Source organism: Dermacentor andersoni, chromosome 7 (genome assembly GCF_023375885.2).
Source record: "Dermacentor andersoni chromosome 7, qqDerAnde1_hic_scaffold, whole genome shotgun sequence".
Classification (NCBI taxonomy): Eukaryota; Metazoa; Arthropoda; class Arachnida; order Ixodida; family Ixodidae; genus Dermacentor; species Dermacentor andersoni.
In genome coordinates, this window is record NC_092820.1 from 9,572,820 (window position 1) to 9,592,903 (window position 20,084).

Sequence of the window (20,084 nt, forward strand, 5' to 3'; positions counted from 1 at the left end):
TGAACCACTAAACATGTGTTCTTTGCATTGTCATCCTTCAAGCTTTGTAATCCAACTCTCTTCATGCCGTTGTCAACCCGCCATCACCGCCATGCTGTTGTCATGATGTCGTTTTATCATAGTCATACCATTGTCGTAATCATACAGCCTTTGTCGTTCCATTGATGTCAATTTTCTTCATCATTCTATCGCAATGATACCATCGCCATTCAATTGTGACTATGCTGTCTTTGTCATGTTGTCATCTGATAGTAACTGTCCTCACATAGTCGCTATCATACATTTGCTGTCAGACTGTCATGTCATCACGGTTGTTCTGTCGTAGTCACACCAGTCGCATCATCCGAATCTCATCATGCCATCATTGTCACGCCAATGTCGTCGCACAGGTTTTTATTTATTTAAAATATCTCACAGGCCAAAGGGCATTGTGTAAGGGAAATTTAGTTATTACAATGAAAGTACAAGCAAACTAGTAAGGAGCACGGTTACTAAGCAAGTGAAAATCGAAACATGCAGACATCTTTACAACATTGTCATTGTCATTGTCATCATTGTCCTTATGCCGATGTCACGCCAATGTGGCCGTCATGAATTCGTTGTCATATCATTGCCGTGATGCCATCGTGATCACCACATACTCATCATTAGAACTCTGACTCTCGTCATGCCATTGTTGTGAGCCTTTGCCCTCACACAGTCGTCATCATGCTATCATTTCACTGTAGTCACTGCTTCAGTAATGTCCTCCCGTTGTCGCCATTCCGTCATCATCATACAACCTTAGTCAATTTATCGTCATTATTCCTTGTGCTTCATCTTATTGTAATCATGTCATCATTCAATCATGATTATGCCACCACTGACATAATAGCATCGTCAGCAAACCATGACAATCGGAACAAGCTCAAATGAGACCCAGCCAAGCAAATCAAACAAGCGTGAGCTAACGTGAGCAGACAATAGTACCAAACGAGCGGTCTGGCTGAGACGAGATACAAGTATGCATCGAGCAGTTGGGTGAGTCTGCATGAAACAAGTTTCCAGCGCACGTCACTGAAGCGGCTGCTCTCATTGGTCTCTGCCATTCGCATCTCGTGTCTTTCATCTACCACTCCATGTTCACTCTTTCATCTTTCGTTGTGCTCATTCGCTTGGTCACACCGCTGCCGCTCGCCGCAGGAATGGGCATTTAAGAGCTGCGCTCTAAAAAACATGTGCAGGTGCCACGCACTGTGGAAATAGATGTTGACCTCATCAGACCCGATGCCCGCACATGGGCATAACTTTAAGGCAGTTCTTACTACCAGCTGGCACATTATGAACGTCAAAACGTCATATTTCATTTAAATAATCTGGACAAATGCTGGAGGCAGCATTTCCATGAAAAGGGGGAAAGTAACTCTCCTTATGACTCCCGTCATAAAAAATTTGCAGTTTTGCCCAAAAGGCAAAGCGTCAACTGCGATAGCAAATTAGTGGACAGCTAAACGAAATAAGGATAGTAGTTTTATTGGCCGTATAAACTTGTAAACATAGGCACACAAACTAAACTAACAAGCATGGTGCCATGCACACACAAGCAAACGTGAGCACATCTCCCTTGATAACCATGAAAACTCACTGTCAAAACGCTGGAGGAAGTGCAACAGCAGCAGTGAGCGAAGGCACCTTTGTGCTGCATCTTGCATCAATGCGAAGTAAGCTGCCATAACACAGGCAGACTCCATTGCAGACGGCTTTCAGCGGCCTGGGTGTAGGCACACAGCCAGAATGCCCTGCTCACTACCTATCTTCCCTTCAGTGCCTTGCACATAATGGAAGACTGCCCGCTTCCTCCACACTTTCTTCCCTGTCATGCATAAGATTGTGCCGCAATCGACGGCTCATGATCGCACATACAGCTGTCACGATCCACCCGGGTTCATGAACAACGGAGGGCTCGAGGCACCCTCCGTTAGACGGACGCTCCGCAGCGTGTTGGCGCTGAACGAGGACTGACCGCCGAGCAGCTGTGCTCGCCGGTGTTTATCAGTGCGGTCACCCATGTTGCCTAACAAGCCTGGTATCCGAATCTCACCATGCCATCGTTGTCACGCCAATGTCGTCACACAGGTTTTTATTTATTTAAAACCATGAAACCATGAAAACTCACGGTCAAAACGTGGGCTTGGAAGGCAACATGGCAACATGCTTGCTACACCCCCTTACCCCGAGTTTCTTAACTAACATCAACAAATGTCCAAGTTCAGAGCATAAGCCTCTGCCGCCGTGCTAGCCAGGATGATGGTGCCTGCTACCCAGGCGACTAACGGTCCGGAGCCCTCCGCCGTCGAGTACTCCGCCTGGACACCGGTGTTGATGGGTCGGGTGTGGCAACGCCGGGTGCTGCCTGAGCCAGCCTCTCTCCATCCGGCGGGTTCGTAGAGGTCGGTTTTGTGAGTGGTGCCGGGCTCGACACCGGTCCAATGGGTGCCACACCAATGGCAATGCTTGCCGCCTCCGAGGTGGGCGGTGCTCCACTGGAAGTGACTGGTGCTGCTGCTAGTCCTCCTGCAGGCTCGAACTCGGAAGTGGCAGTCGAGGGTGCTGGCCAGGTCCCTAGGCGAGGCCTAACGTGGTCGGTGGGTCTGTGCCATGTGGCCTCGTCTGGAATGCAGATGAGCAGTGATGAGGCGCTGGCAGGAAACACCACCTGACCGGCAGACCAGGGTGGGCCAGGGCGGAAGTTCCTGGCTAAAACTGGTGCTCCCGACTCTGGCAAAGGCTCGGGACGGCACCCTTGGTCAGCAGCCAGCTTCTGCTTCAGCTGCTTGAAGAGCACCATGGATTGGAGGTCTGGATGCAAGACGTCCAAGGGTGTCTCGACCATCCGACCCAGCAGGAGCTCACAGGGAGCACAGCCAGTGACATCGTAGAGCATGGTCTGGTACTGAAACAGTATCCGGGCAATCGGCATCCGGAAATCCCCAGTCTGGCTCTTCTTGAGCTGGTCCTTGATGGTTTGCACCACCCGCTCGGCTGCACCACTCGAAGCAGTGTGGTACGGCGGAACCATCATCCGGCAGATTCCGTTCTTGGTCAGCCAGGCCAGGTACTCTGTGCTGGCGAAAGCAGGACCATCGTCGGACACGATGATGTGCGGCAACCCCTGGGCAGCGAAGACCTGTCATAACGCTGCGATGGTCGTGCCTGATGGTTGCGCCTGACCGCCTCGAACTGCCGGCCTCACAGATACTGGTGGAAGCGCTCGATACCGAGCATGAGGGCCAGGCCTTCCTTTTCCAGCTGGCTGTAGTGTTGCTCTACACCATGAATCTGACGAGAAGCAAATGACACAGGGCATTCGCGGCGATCCTTGTCCCGGTGTGCCAGGACGGCTCCCCACCGTACGACGAAGCATCTCGGGTCAGGACGATAGGCTTCATCAGCCTGGTTACGCCCACTGCAGGGCAAAGGCCTCTCCCATACCTCTCCAACAACCCCGGTCACGTACTAATTGTGGCCATGTCGTCCCTGCAAACTTATTAATCTCATCCGCCCACCTAACTTTCTGAAACCCCCTGCTATGCTTCCCTTCCCTTGGAATTCTGTCCGTAACCCTTAGTGACAATCGGTAATCTTCCCTGCTCATTACATGTCCTGCCCATGCCCATTTCTTTTTCTTGATTTCAACTAAGATGTCATTAACTCGCGTTTGTTCCCTCACCATATCTGCTCTTTTCTTATCTCTTAACGTTACACCCATCATTCTTCTTTCCATAGCTCGTTGCGTCGTCCTCAATATAAGTAGAACCCCTTTCGTAAGCCTCCAGGTTTCTGCCCCGTAGGTGAGTACTGGTAAGACACAGCTATTATACACTTTTCTCTTGAGGGATAATGGCAACATGCTGTTCACGATCTGAGAATGCCTGCCAAACGCACCCCAGCCCATTATTATTCTGATTATTTCAGTCTCATGATCCGGATCCGCAGTCACTACCTGTCCTAAGTAGATGTGTTCCCTTACTACCACTTCCAGTGCCTCACTACCTATAGTAAACTGCTGTTCCCTTCCGAGACTGTTAAACATTACTTTAGTTTTCTGCAGATTAATTTTTAGACCCACCCTTCGGCTTTGCCTCTCCAGGTCAGTGAGCATGCATTGCAGTTGGTCCCCTGAGTTACTAAGCAAGGCAATATCATCGCGAATCGCAAGTTACTAAGGTATTCTCCATTAACTCTTATCCCCAATTCTTCCCAATCCAGGTCTCTGATTACCTCCTGTAAACACGCTGTGAATAGCATTGGAGAGATCGTATCTCCCTGCCTGACCTGTCAGGACGATAGGCTTAGCAGGATCGAAATATACCAGCACTGGAGCCTTGGAGATTAGCTCCTTGCTGCGCTGGAAGGCCTGGTCCTGCTCCTTTTTCCAGACCCATTGCTGACCATCTCGAAGCAGAAGATGGAGCGGCTGTTCCTTGAGGGCGAACGGCACTGGGCGAGGCTGTAAAAAACGTGGCCGGGCTCCCTCAGGTACATAAATGCCAGCCGTCGTGCCAGCGAATGTGCCCACCCCTGGCTGGAACAGGGACTTCAACTCAGTCAGGAGGCTGGAGAAGTCTTTCACCCCATGCAGGCTGGCTTCCTGGTACTCTGGCAGACAAACGGCCAGTGCATGAATCCAGTTTCAGCCCAGCACCGTCGGTGATGACCCCTTGGTTAAGTAGAGGGGAAAGGTTGCCTCCCTGTCGTCAAAGTGAACGTGAAGTCAGCATGTGCGGCAGCACAGATGACGGTACAAGGCCTGTGTGCCACAGGTCGAAAATCGGCGGGTCCTCGGCCACGACGTGGAGCCTGGCCACGGAAGAACTTGAGCCTGCTGCCGCACGCCCCCGCTGTGTACCCTCGCGACAGCTACCCTGGCCGCGGGCTTGTGTGGTACCTGGGCTTGAACCAGGCTGCTGCTGCTGTCCGTTGTTCATCCTCCCGCTTCGGCATACCCGTGCCAGGTGCCCAGTTTTCCCGCACGTGTAGCATTGTGCTTGAGAGAACTGGCACGGGGGCGGGGGGGAATGAGCCCCACCACAGCGACCGCAGGAACTGCCCTTTGTCGCCAACTTGTTGACCGCCGCTTCCGCCGACGGTGAGCCAGTCGCGCGGGCAATCTCGCCGGTGTCCTTGGCGGCAGCTATCATTGCAGCGCTGCCTTCACGGCGTCGTCCAGCGAAGGGTCGGGAAGCTCCAGGAGTCACGTCTGCATGGCGGTGTTGTTGATGCCGCAGACGAAACGGTCCCGGAGCAGCAAGTCCAGTTGGTCCCCGAAGGCGCATTCACTAACCCTCGTAGCGCAGCAACGAACTGCGCGAGGATCGCTCCTTTCCGGCAGCTCCAGTTGTTGAAGCGGAAACGCTCCATTAGTCTGGACGGTGCTGGGTTGAAATGCGAGCGCAATATGGCGAGCAGCTCACCCAGCGTCTTAACATGCGGCGTGGCTGGCTTGAGAAGGTAGAGCAGGAGACTGAAGACGCGGGTCTCGCAGCTGGCCAGGAAAATGCGCTGTTTAGGCTCGGCTGTGTCGTTTTCCTGGAAGAACACGTGACTTGTTCCTCGTAAACTGGCGAAGCAGACCCATCTCCCTCGAACGGCTCGAGCCTTCCATACAGCGGCATGGCGGCAGCAACGAGGGGCGGTGTTTCGCAGCTTGCGGCAGCGTGGGACGATCCGTGGGTACTCGCCGCCAGTGTCACGATCTGCCCAGGTACGTGAACAAGGGAGGGCTCGATGGACGCTCCGCAACGCGGTGGTGCTGAACGACGACTGCCCGCCGAGCAGCTCTGCTAGCCAGTGTTTATTGGTGCGGTGACCAATGTTGCCTACCAAGCCTGGCGGGTCAACAAGATTATGCCCGAGGGGGCGTCACATGCTTTCTGTATGCGGCCTGTAGGGTGGGCAACACAGCAACAAAGAAGGTCAAGCAGAAAGTCAGAGAGGCTGAAATCTCATGGGTGGCGGCAATGGAATAGAAACCTGCCATGAGTAACTACTTAGGAGGAAAAAAAGAAATCAGGAAAGAAACAATTTATGATAACTCAAAGGGAAGCTCATTAATTTTCGGAGCAAGTCGGGATGCCTTAGAGCACGCACCTATAAAACAAAATATAATAAGGAAGAAGAAGCATGTGTTTGCTGCGGTAAAGCTGGGGAAACTATGGAGCATGTTTTATTAGAATGTGAAAACGTCTACTCAGCGGTCGATTTAGGCACCACTGGCCTCCTTGAAGCACTTGGGTTCAGCTGGTGCAGTGGTAAAGTAAACATGTCCGCAATAGACTCAGACTCTGCGCAGGCGGCGCTGCGGAAAAACCCGTCACCAGCGCCCCCATCGCAGCCTTGGTGCAAACAGAGAAGTGCAAGGAGAGCTGTGAGCAAGCGAAGGCACATAGGCCACAATGAACCCTTCTCTTTCGCTTGTGTTGAGGCACGGTTTCCTAAATATCAAGGACCTGGAAAGCTTCTTCCGCCCATCCACGCGTCGGAAAGGAAGCTCAGCAGGGCGAAGTATGTGCACAATATAAAATAAAGTCTCAAGTGTTATTTCGGCGTGCTACAACTCGCAAGTACAGAGAGCATCAGGTTTATCTATAGGCATATCAGCATAAAAATCTAAGCATTTCAAATTGGTTCATATTGAATGTGTCCTGAACATAATTATTAAGACTTAAGTATCTCGTATATTTTTATGTATTTTATCGTAATGTTTTGTCTCGCAATTATTTACAGAGAGTAAATCCTTTCATAGCCTTTTCCAGGGTAGCAAACAGAAAACGTTTTCCAAGGCAGCAAACAGCGTGCGATCATAACGAAAGTAAGCTTCCTACAGTGCCTACGCGCTCCATCTTTCTCGCAGGAGCTACAGCATCGCTCAGTACCTTAATTTGAACTTTTCGCAGACGCTTCGAGCAACAAGCGCGCACAAATAAATGTAAATAAACGCGACATTTTTTTCTTTACACACGTGCGTTACTTCGCAATTACTCATCAGTGCTCCTACAGCAACTTTATTGCTCACATTTGAAAAACGCAGTCGAGCAGGCTCAGCACATTGCAAAGCGTGCTTGTTGTATCGGCGCAGGACATACAAAATACCGAAAGTAGAAATGAGCTCGCGATACAATGATGCTCTAGAATAGGATTTTGAATTCATAAACGAACCAAAATGTTTGGTTAAGCTGACCTGCCAAATCTCTCCGTTCCACTTGTTGAGTCAAGCGGAGGCGGACGTCTGGTAAAAGGCGGAAATATCGATGGCACATAAGCAGGATGGTTCGCAACGTTGTTTTTTCTGTTGCCAACGAAGTGGTGGCTGCAGATTCTTGAGTTTTCACTTGGTTACCACAGTCCTCTGTCAGAGCTACGCAACAAAATTACAGAAGAACAAAATTGTCGCACTTTCTCATGCGAGCCGCTGTGTTGTGGGGAATGCAAGTAACCCAAATACCCAACAGGTTGAACGGCCCGTATCCAGCGCTCTCGCCTTTCCCCTTTATACGATCGCGATGGAAATTGCTAAAAGTGAAGAAATTTCGCGAACACATAAGGCAACAGAGAAAGAAGACAGAGGTGGTTCAGCACTCACTGACCACACCAGAAGCAACAAAGGTAGAGGGAGAGGAAGCTCAGGAATATATTAGGTTAACAATAGAGGCAGCATTTGCAGAGCCAGTGGGTAGCGAAATGGAGAACAATGACAACAGCAGGACAGAATTAGAGGAGGAGTACAGAAGGATGACAAGTAAGGAATGGGACAGAATTGAACACAAGGTCCCCGTGGGAACAGCGACAGGACCTGATGGCATACCTATGAAATTGATAAGCATATTAGGCCAGAAAAGTAAATTAAAATTACGACAACTTATTGAACAAATAGTAGTAGGGGGAGATGTTCCACAGGACTGGAAATCAAGCAGAATGATATTAGTTTACAAAGGTAAGGGAAGCAAGGACAACATTAAATCCTACAGGCCAATAACTATCACATCAGTCATATACAGAGTAGCAATGCAGATGGTGAAAAAGAGAATGAAGGAATGGGCAGAACGTGAAGAGATCTTGGGAGAACTGTAGAATGGATTTAGAAGGAACAGAAGGCTAGATGATAATTTATTTGTTATAACACAGTGCACAGAGATAGCGACAGCCAGGCAGAAACCGCTATGGATAGCTTTTTTAGACATTAGAGGAGCCTATGATAATGTAAACCGAGAAAAGTGATGGAGCCAGTTGAGGGAATATGGTCTAGATAGAAAGATGATTGAGTTCCTACAACAAGTTTATACAGATAATGAGGTAGAGATAACATGGGAGGGGGAAACTACAAAACCAGCTAAAATAAGAAGAGGTCTCAGGCAGGGCTGTCCATTGTCGCCTCTGCTTTTTATGATTTACATGAGCCAAATGGAAAAGAGACTAGAACAGAGCACAATAGGAACTGACATAAGCTATATGCTGGAAGGGCAGAAGGTAGCTCAAGTACTAACCGGACTGATGTATGCAGATGATATTGTACTGCTTGCCGACACCCGAGTAGGGCTACAGGAATTAATGAGCATATGTGGAGAGGAGGGAGAAAAATTGGGACTGCAATTCAGTAGAGAGAAGTCTGGGATAATAGTATACAATGAAGAAAGGGGGGAACCATTGGAAATACAAAGCACTAAGATTGATCATGTTGAAAAATACAAGTATTTGGGCCTATGGCTAAACGAGGGCAAAAAGTACTTGGAAGAACACGAAAAAAGTATGATTGAAAAAGTGAAAAGGAACACAGCTGTAATGAAACACAAGGCACTTTGGAACTATAATAGGTACAAGGTGGTAAGGGGCGAATGGAAAGGGGTTATGCTACCTGGCCTCACATTCGGAAATTCAGTACTGTGCATGAAATCGGAAGTTCAGGCATGCATGGAAACGAGACAGAGAAGTGTAGGCAGGTTGGCCTTAGGAGCGCACGGGAACACCCCTAATGAGGGAGTGCAGGGGGACATGGGATGGACGTCATTCGAAGGTAGAGAGGCAATAAGTAAACTAAAATTTGAACAGAGACTCCCAGCACTGGAGGAAAAAAGGTGGGCAGGAAAAGTGTACAAATATCTGTACATGAAAAGTTTGAACACGAAGTGGACACTCAGAACGAGGAAGCTGAGGAATAGATACCTACAGCCGAGGGAGTGGGTTTAACGTGGTTCTAGTGTGGGAAAGGAGGTGAATGAGACGGAAAGAAAAATATGGGAAGAAAGAATGCTCGGAAAGCCAGCGCTATCAATGTATAGGTCACAAAAACAGGAGATTAAGAGAGAGCTCTTATTTGATAACTCGCGGGGCAGCTCACTATTATTCAAAGCTAGGACGGGGGTTTTGAGAACGAAAACATACAGGGCTAAATTTGAAGACGTGGACCTTTGGTGCACAGCTTGCGGAGCCGAAATGGAGACCACTGAGCATATAGTGCTGAGATGCACAGACCTTCGCTCGACCCTGGCAGAGGGAACAGTGGCAGATATGGAAGGGGCATTAGGTTTTCCCGGGGAACGAGGGCAAATAGACGAGAAAAGAGTGGCAGTAACGAAGGGGAGGCTAGAGGATTGGTGGAGGAAGTCAAGGGAGAGATAATACCACAAATTGGGGAGATAATGTTTCCTCTACTTTTTTAGATGGCTATTTAGGGGGGAGGAGGGGAGTGAAAACTAGTTTAAGGAAAAGAGGATATAAAGAATGGAAAAAAAATAATAATAAAATAGGAGGGGGAGCAAAAGGCTAGTTGGCGCCAGCCGCCGCCCGTTACAAAGGGTATAGCCGCCATCCATCCATTCATCCATCCATCCATCCATCCATCCATCCAACGTTGTTATTCCGTCCTTCACGTTCATGGCAATTCACAACACAACAGTAGCGTCGATTGTGGCGTTTCTTCGTAGTGCGCGGAGCTATCGTGGTTGCCGTCGTTTCCGCCATCAGTCTGAAGAGTGCAAGTGCTTTATGGCAGTTCGGCGGCGCGTTCGACTAGCGTAGAAATTCATAGCTCTCTGTCTGGGTGTTAAATGCACAAAACACTCGCAATATGGACCAAAATCTAGTTAAATCGTTGTTTCGCAGTCGCTATCTCCATAGGCAACTTAGCAAGGGAGTCGGGCTTCGCACTACTCAATTACTGCCTCTTCGCACCGGCAGGCGGCGCTACGCGTCTTGCAAATCTCCAGAGTCTGACGTCCATAGGTATTAGTAAGAGGCGATTGGAGGATTGATGGCAGAAAAGTATGGAAACAACAAAATACGGAGGCATACAAAAGCACAGTTCGCACTAGGGGATCAGAAAATTTGGGTGTGGTAGTTCATAGTGGTTTTTTTTTTTTTTTTTTTATTGTTTAACCTAGGTAGGACATTAGGCAGTATAATAGCAAGAGCTTGGTGGTGCAACCCACCGCCCCGTTGCAAAGAGGACGCGCATAACATCCATCCATTTTATTTTACAAGCTTACTCCTACAATTATTAAAGCATTCTTATTACATAAAGAAGAGCACAAAGTTATCATTTCTAATTAGATATTGTACGCCTCATTAGTGTGTTTACTGTTTTTCGCCATTATAAAGGTAAATAGTGTTCAGCAGCATCGATCCTCCACGTGACCTCTCACCTGGATTTAAAATTTTTACTAGTATTTCAGAGTGCACGGCAGCACGGATTCATTCGTTTGTACACTTAGGCTGGTTGCTTCTTTGTTGCTAAAACTATTTCATTGTGCTTCGATGTCTCGCGTTATTTCACTTGGTGTGAAGTGACGTGTTTGCAAGCGGGCATGTAAGCCCGAAAGCTAGATTTCGGTCATGAGCCATTCAGAACACGTCTGCATCGAAATGGGAGCTATTCTGTGGCGACTGACAACGGCAATAACGGTGAGTCGTTTAACACCGCTGCTTGAATCGTTATATAATACTCCTCCCATTAACTTACAAGCGGAGACAAGTTAATGAACTAGATCATGAATTACATATGGGCAGTCAGGACCCTCTGTTGCCGTTTCCTAAATAAACCTTTAGTTGTGAGGCCATCATTATACATGCACAATCAGGAAAGAAAGTGAGAGCGATATTGGAATGCGCGTCACATTTTCCATATTATTGTAGTCATGGCCATAGTGACTGAGTAGGCTTATGAATATATAAATAAAACTTGTTTTTCAAGTTCCCGGCAACTTCTTTTGTCCGCAAAACTGAATAATCCTTAGGTAAAATGAAGTGAAAGTACAGAATTTAATGTATTAAATAGTTGCAAGCATGATAATTCAGCGTACTTGTTGGTTCCAAATCTTCTTGCTGTTCAGTTTGGTTTACCGTAGGGCCTTTATTTTTGCAGTAGTGAAGTGGTGCATCACGCTCGTGCAGAATAATAATGCATCAGTTCTAATAGGTTCATGACTTTCATGCATTTGCTTGTGGAACGAGCAGTGTGATCTCTTCTAGTGTATAAATGAGCGCACAAATGTTTTCGTTTGTGATCTTAATAATACTTAAGCTGTTGACATGCATTGTAGTTAGACAGACATCAATTTTATGAACAGTAGCAATATTTATTTAACATGCTGCTTAAGCACCCTAGAACAGACAGTGTACATTTATATGTGTTCTGTAGCCGCAAACCATTGCAATATAAATGTCACACCTTCTTGCATTTCATATTTCAAAATAGTGCTCTTTAAATTTCTGATGCAGTCAAAATTTCTGTTCCAGACATGCAGTAATGAGGACGGCACCAGTATAAAGCAATACACTCCATGCACTAAACAGAAGCTGCTGCCTGCTACAACAAGGTCATTGTGTGGAGTTTGGCTGCTACTACAAGGTAAACAACACCTGGTTCAGAAATAAATATGCTTGATATATGCTGCATTGGCTTGCTAGTCTTGAGATACATGTCATTTGTTTGTAGCAGACGATATGAACGTTTGTTCATGTTTACAATTCAGCGTAATTGGTTCAAACATAAAAGAAAACACTCGATGAGTTTAGATAATCTCTGCTGTATCTCATGTGTCACTATTCTGCCCCAACAGGGTCTGTGCCAAGCACATCTTGGTCATCACAGGAGCTCCCATCTACACCAACAGGAAGAGGCTGGAGCCGAATTTGCAAGGCTTTTACACCACGAACAAAGAAGCGCATGGAGAAAGAATTTGGATGAGATTTTAAGTCTGCAGAAGACTGGGTCGAGACTGAAAAGAGCTTCAGCCACCATTCCACCTGCACAGACATTTGGCCAAGTCGTCCAGGTAAATCAAAAAGGACTATCTAGAAATTCTTCGTGTTCAGATGCATCTGCAACTTCTGACCAAGCAAGGACGACGCTGGCCAAAAGAGTTCCGTCAGTTTGCCCTTAATCAGCTTCCTGGCCATGTCAATTCCATTTGTGCCAAGTGTAATTTTTTTCTATAAATGCAAGCTTTTTCATTGCCCATTCTCATTAGAGATCATTGATCCTCATCCAAACATAAAGGTCAACCGATTCTCCGCTCATACTTAATACCAGTCACTGTCTAGTAGCGTAACATATCTGTACCAGTATCTTCTAGTGTATGTTTCCAATGCGCAATTCCTCTCCTGAAATAGCTGATGCAGCATTGGCATGTGTCTTGCATTAACCTACGCACTGTGTGCTATGCAGCATTTTACTTTTCTTAATGTTTCTAGCCTTCAGTGCTTGTAGAGTAGAGTGGCTTCTTTCTTGAATGCAAGCTTTCTCATTTTCCATATTCCTAGTCTCGTTGATGATTACTCTTCTTCCTCGATAGCGTGGGTCATTGCGCAAGCTACACTGGAATGATTGATTGTAGAATCTGGTTTTGCTGCCCCACTTGGCTGTGGTCGCCGTGTTATGCTTCTCGGATGTGGCGGCCTGATCAGTTGCGTTGATAAGCAGTCTCTCGAAGTAAACATTTGCTCCTGCAGTCTGCACTGCGACATAGACTCCCAATTTACACACGCCATGATTCGTGCTTCCTGTTTACCCTTTCCTGCTGCAGCCATGGGCAAATTGTGCCTGTGGTCTTTCTTGGCAGCAATTAATCATGAACGGAGACAAGCATATGTGCTTACGTGGTCCGATGTGTATGAAGTTGATAGCCACATCGGTGGAAAGGCCCGCGATAGTGGCTAATGAAGACAATGCCCACAAAACCGACTTGTCCGTATTCAGACAAAGTGGAACACCAAGTGTGAGCCACACGCTAGCGGCTCCCGAAAGAAAAGAAATGTGCAGGTTAGAAAGGAGTCAACACTAAAATGCCGGGTAGTTCATGTCACTGCATAGGCTACGGCAGCAGATGCCTGCATCACCCAATTGCTTCGCAATGCAAGTTGCTTATCGTTAATGGCAACTGTCGCTGCAAACAGGTGGGCCACTCTGTACAATCTGTTTCCGCTGTTGGTTGTCGCTCGTTACCAGACCACCACGTGCGACGAAGGCAAGCACTATGCCTGTAGGCAGGCGGATGAATGTACTGTAAGAGACCCGTGTACGTGCATGCTCACTGTTGCCATATGGTTCATAGCCAATGTATAATGTATTGTCTGAACCCTATGTGGTGATTGATTGCTGTTTGCTTTCGCTGTTATTTCACTTTGTTACGTTTGTCGTGTCATGCTTCTCGGATGTGGTGGCCTGGTCAGTTGTATTGCGAAACAGTCTCTCGAAGTAAGCATTTGCTCCTGCAGTCTGCACAGTGACATAGACTCCCAATTGACACACACCGTGATTCATGCTCCCCGTTCGCATTTTCCTGCTGTAGCCATGGGCAAATTGTGCCTGTGGCCTTTCTCGGCCGTGATTAGGCATGAACAGAGACAAGCATACGTGCTTACACGGTTCGAAGTGTATGAAGTTGATATCCGTATATCTGGAAAGGCCCGCAAAAATTCTGCCGAAGGCGATGCCCACGAAAGCGACTTGTCCATATTGAGACAAAGTGGAACACATTAGCGACCCCCAAAAGAAAAAAAAACATGCAGGTTGGAAAGGAGTTAATGCTAAAATGCCGGGTGGTCCATGTCGCTCTGTTGGCTGCGGCAGCAGATGCCAGCATCACCCTATTTCTTCACAATGAAAGTTGCTCATCTTTAACGGCGACTGTCGCTACAAACAGGTAGGATACTCTGTCCAATCTGCTTGCACCGATGGTTGTTGCTCGTTACCAGACCGCCATGCGCAAAGACGACAGTGAGCTGTTGACAAGCTCGTGTCAATGATTCTAGCGTATCTCAACATGTAAATTTTATTTCTGCTCTTGCACGAAAATGTACCCTGCTTGTCTACTGCCAATGAAGTCCCACATTCTGTTCACTCACTTGTTGCTTGTTTGTATGGGCATCAGTAAAGGCTCTTTGGTCTCCTCACAATTAGAACACACCAGCTATATGGCAGCCAAGGCATTGAGGCATGCCGCATAGCCGGCAGGACAAGCACGGCCAGTACCAGCGTACACTATTGGTGAAAAGTGGCCATATTAGATTTTGCTCTAAATAAAAAAGAAAAACTCACGCTTCCTGATTGAGTGGTGCCATCTGGCGTCCACCTATGTAAGTTTCATGTGTTGCCGCTGCTTATTTTCGTACCACAGCGGAAGGTACAGTTTCCCTTTTCTAAAGTTGGTTCTTTATTTTATGGTGCAAACAAGGGCTCCCATCATGCCGAAGCTCGGATAAAACAGACACCGGGCACTCAGCATAGAAGGAAAATTAGACATCGTTTGCGCTATCGTACGTGACACGAAGAAGTCAGTGCTGGCACGCGACAGGGATCTACTATTGACTGCGGTGTGTGACATTTGGAATGCGAAGAAGTTGCTCGGCAGCGCTGCTGCAACTGTGTAGAGATGTTGGCTACGAGGTTCGACTCTTCACCATCGGTGCCTCTGTTGTTGCCAAAGTGTCGACTAGCGACAGTAATGAGGACGACACGGAAAGCGAGAGCATGGGCGTTTCAGGCCCGACAGTGGCAGAAGCTGCACATTACGTCAGCCTCATGAACGCAATCATCGCGACGAAAACAGTACCTTGCAATGAAAAAGGCGCCCCACGACTTCTGCAGTGCTACCGCCTGCATGCACGGAGAACATGCAACGCCAACGAGGGATCTGCCATGCGAGTGTTTGCTGAGAAGATGGAGCCTGCTGAAAAGATGGCTCGTAGCTTCAGCAAGTTTGAGGCTGCTGTCGTCGCTGCTAGGCTGCGGCAGCATCAAACGAAAATAACACTCTTGTCGCGCGAAGTGGATAAATACTGCATGTCTTTTTTTCCCTTTCATCGCACCTTCTCCGAGTTCCATTTTTGACAGGTAAGTGGGCGATCTCACGCTATTTCGGTTAAGCAGTACTACCATTTAGTACGTACTATTTCCAAGCTCTGGCCAACTATGGTTTAATGAGGTTTCACTGTACTGGGAATCCTGGAACTTTCGCTGCTTCGACTATATGCGACATACTCCTATATATCATAAGAAGCCAACAAACACTGACACCAAGGAAAACATAGGGGAAATTACTTGTGCTGAATAAATTAAATAAAGACATGATAAGTCAATGGAAATGAAAGTGGATAAAAAAACAATTTGCCACAGGTGGGGAATGATCCCACAACCTTCACATTTCGCGTGCGATGTTCTACCAATTGAACTACCGCGGTGCCGTTTCCCCATTAACTTTAATGGGTATTTACGTTTCCTAGTAGAACTCTGGGAATGTTAGCCAGCACCACCACTCACAGACTTTGGCGGCGAATGTGGAACGTCCTTGCTGTCGCAGGCGTCACAAGAACGTGATCTTTTTGGGTGAAGGCAGCCGGTCAATAAACCCATACATGCTGCCCGAAGGCATCAATGTTGCCGGATTCGAGACCCTCGTTATGTAATAAAATAGAAAAAAGGGGGTTAGCTAAGGGGCTTGATTTTTATTAGTGTCCTTAGTGTTATTAGTCCTTGGTGTCAGTGTTTGTTGGCTTTTATGATATGACTAATAAAAATTGGGCCCCTCGGTTAACCTACTTTCTGCAAGTTTTATACTCCTATATAGTCCCACTACGCCTATGGCAATTGCTTGCCAATGTTGCACATGAGCATGGCAGCATGTGATGATGACGGCATGATGCCGATGCCGCAATGGTGATAGAATTATGTTGATGGAACAACAAAGGCAGTATAATGTTGACGATAATGTAATGATGACAGTGTGGTGATGACATGAGCACAATGAGATCACGATGAGTGCATAATGAGAGTATGTTAACTGGATGACGATGATGGCACGACGATGATGGTATGACAATGGATTCATGATAGCGGCCGTCTGACAATGACAGTATAATCATGACTGAATGTCGAACGCATGTTTACAACAGAATGACGAACAAGAAATAATATCATTAGATTGATGAAGGCAGTATGATGACGAAGGCATGATGACAGTGTGATGACGTTTGTAAAACGATAGTGACATTGACGGGATGATGACAATGGTATGACAATTAGTGTTTGACAATGACTGACGACGACGCCATGATGGGAGTTGGATTTGTAAGTTAAAGTTATGACAATGGAATGACAGTGACGTTATTATGACAACAAGTGGCGTTATGACAACGTATGAGGGCAAAGGATGACATGCTTATGATGACAATGGTATGCAGACTGTATTATGAAGCCTGTGTGACAACGGTAGGGTGACGACAATGACATGACAAGACTGACACGACAAAGCTGGAGTGACGACGATTGCATGACCACCACGGCATGAGGACGACTGTCTGACAGCAGATTCATGATAGCGAGTATTTCATGACGACAGCCTGACGACATTACCACGATTGAATGACGATAGTATGGTTACAAAAGAATGACGAAGAAACATTACGTTGATGGAATGATGCAAGTCATATGACAACTGCATGAAAATGGGATGACGTTGCAGAAGTGCTGCCGAGGATTAAACAACAGCAAGACGACAATGGTATGGTGATGACTGCGTGACAACAATGGCATGATGAGAGTCGGATACCGAAGATAGAATGGCGACAATGGAACGAACATAACGGCACCACGACGGTAGTGTGACAATGAATGCACGACGAATGTTGACGACGACGATGGCGTGATGATGGCGGCATGAGGAGATTCAACTGACAGACAGAATGAGGACGATGCAACGACCTCGACCGCATCCCGACCACGAGCACCTCTAGTGGCTCATGCTATTAGACAACTTTGACCAGGGGGTCGGAGTAGAAGGCGTCACTCTGACGGCCCGACCAAGACGACATCACAATGGCAGTGTGATAAAAAATGGATGATGACTGTATGATGATGACGGCATGACAAAAGTCAGATGACAAAGCTGGAATGATGACGATGTAATGACCACTACAGCGTGATCACCATGAGCCCATACCTAGCAGCTGAGAAACACTGATGGAAATAAAGTATGGGAAACACTGATGCTTTTGGCATAAATTATAACAGTGAGACTTTTCCTGTGGTGCCTGGCACAGGAACCGACACACCATAAGGCCAATTACAGGCTAGCTTTTGTGTAATCAAGCTCCAAGATAAGTTATGTCGATGCCTGAAAAACAAACAGCTCGTGCTCACCGCTGTCTTTGCACTCACTTATAGTGCCACAGGGAGTAGGCAAGATAATGGCGGCGACTCGTCTTGCGTAGCCGGTGCACTGACATCACCTCTTAAAAAATATTAACTCTGGGGTGTTACGTGCCAAAACCATGATTTGATTAAGAGGCATGCTGTAGTGAGATATTCCAGATCAATTTTGACCACTGGGGGTTATTTTAACTAGCACCCAATTACCAGTGCGCAGGCATTGTTGCATCTCTCCCCCATCGAAATGCAGTTGCTGTGGTCAGGATTTGAATCCGCACCCTTTGAACAGCTTTTAAAGAGTGGCACCACCCTAACAGGGGTGCACGCACTGAGGCACCCTTAGAGTTAGTGTACATGCTCTAAGAACCCTATTTATTGTGTAACTGAAATTTGCGATGGGGCCTGGTACGTGAAATCTTGAACCGTACACATACATCAAAGGAGTGCATTGTCCCACGTACCTCCTGGCGGCCCACCAGATGCCGGTAGAATCGCAGGAAGACATCGAGGGAGAGTCGCTCAGGTGCCAGAGTGTCGTTCTTGCCAGCGGCCAGTCCAACAGCTTCGAGTGCACGCTCAACTCGCTTGCGGTCGTCCCGGTGTTGGGCAAACATGCGCAGCACGCTCTTGACAGGCAGCCGACCCTCGCGGTCGGTGCACAGCAGCAGCTTAGTGTGTGCCTTCTCCAGAAAGGTGGCGGCCGGTGCGTTCAGGGAAAGCAGGTTGTATGCCATGCTCAGCAGCTCGTCACTCCACAAGTGCGCCACCTCGCGGCTCGTGCCACAGAAGCTGATGGCACTCACGTTCACCAGGTCGGGCCCATACAGCACCGTCACCGTCTTCTCCTCCAGTGGCACGTCCGGTGCACCCATGGACACCGAGTCGCGCAGCTTGCCCTCCTACGTACCCAATAAGAGGTAAGAAAGATTAAACTCTGGGGTATTATGCGCCAAAACCGCAATCTGATTATGAGCCACTAAAGGATAATGGCCAAACCCCGATATGACAAACAGGGATATAAAGATTTATTGCATATAATGGTGTAAATAAAACAATTGTCTCAGTGCATACATGTTAGCACATATACATACAGCGCCATTATAGGTAACTGTTTGTAAAGAATATTACATATAATGAAGCTGTCTGTAAGAAGCAACTTGGTTATAACGGGGTTCAACTTAGATACTGATTACAAACACTCTGTCAATCATATTGGTAATCTCACGTCTACATATTGAACAAACAAAGAACAGATGCTGGACAACACGGGCACTTGTCATCTCCCCATAGTCTGCGCTGTTTGTTCAGTATATACCGAGTGTTTCAGCAAACTTTCAAAAATTTTAAAGGTTGCCTGGGGCAGACAGCACAATTTTAGTTCATGAGCTAGTCTACTCAAAAGGGCGGACATTACTTGCACAAAAATTGAAATACATAATCAACTAATTAACAGTAGCTAACTAATTAAGTTTCTAACTAGTTACTTTATAGCTCATATTGCAATTTACAAATTCTAGCGGTGGAGTTTGCAGGAAGGATTCACTTGGAATAAATTCTCAGGATGACACCAGTTTCGAGATATAAATTCTCGAACTTTGCAGAGAAATGCATTGGTGTTCCAGTTACTTTTGTGAGTCAGTGCACAAAATGACGTTTTGCACACCCATGAGGGACATGGAGGCGTCAAGTGTATGCTTTATGGATATAAGCCAATGCATTTTTTACATTGTTTGCTATATATTTTGGTCTCGGCACACACTGGATACAGATATGCAATGGGCAGAATGCCCACATGCCAAGAACAGTTACATTGTATGCAGACGTTCCACACGCACGCATGTGTGTGGAACTGTGGCACAGTGCTCATTCTTCTAGGCTTTCCACCAAGCACAAGTGCCTTATTGAACTAATAGAAGTTTCCAAGATAAATTGCCTAAGAAAATTCGTAAAGTATGATGTACAAATGAGCTGCAGACTTGATAGCTTTGGATTGTAATTAGAACAAAACATACTTATGTCACAAGGAAACTCCCAGAGGAAGTCTCTATTGGTGGAAAAATATTCGTGTTTATGTCGAAAAAGGTCGATGTGGGATAACCTTGGGACATCTGTGGTAGAATACCCTAAACAGGCTCAGTGCGATGTCCTTGGGAGACCAATAGTAGAATATTCAACACTGGCTGTCGGGCAGATGTCCTATTTGTCTCCGAAATAGTGAATGGACATTGGGACATGCTTCGGAAGTCCTATGGACAAAGTGTTTTCACTGGACTGACAAAGACATTATTTCTCATATATGAAAAGCCTAAGCTATTTCCTTAGGCTTCTGATCCCCGTTCGGTGAAATTACTCAAGTCTCTCGAATGTCAAGGTAAATTTGCACTTCTTGTAGAGGAATTAAGGC

At 47.0% G+C, this 20,084-nt stretch overlaps 1 protein-coding gene across 8 annotated transcripts in view; it reads right to left on the reverse strand.

Moving 5' to 3' along the window:
• Positions 1–20,084, reverse strand: part of Plc21C (Phospholipase C at 21C) — a 546,034-nt gene that overhangs the window by 260,043 nt on the left and 265,907 nt on the right. For all 8 annotated transcript variants that reach the window (XM_055073221.2, XM_055073217.2, XM_055073222.2 and 5 more), the window contains exon 4: positions 18,142–18,579. In XM_055073221.2, the coding sequence (XP_054929196.1) occupies positions 18,142–18,579 (438 nt within the window). The remainder of the gene's footprint in view (positions 1–18,141; positions 18,580–20,084) is intronic.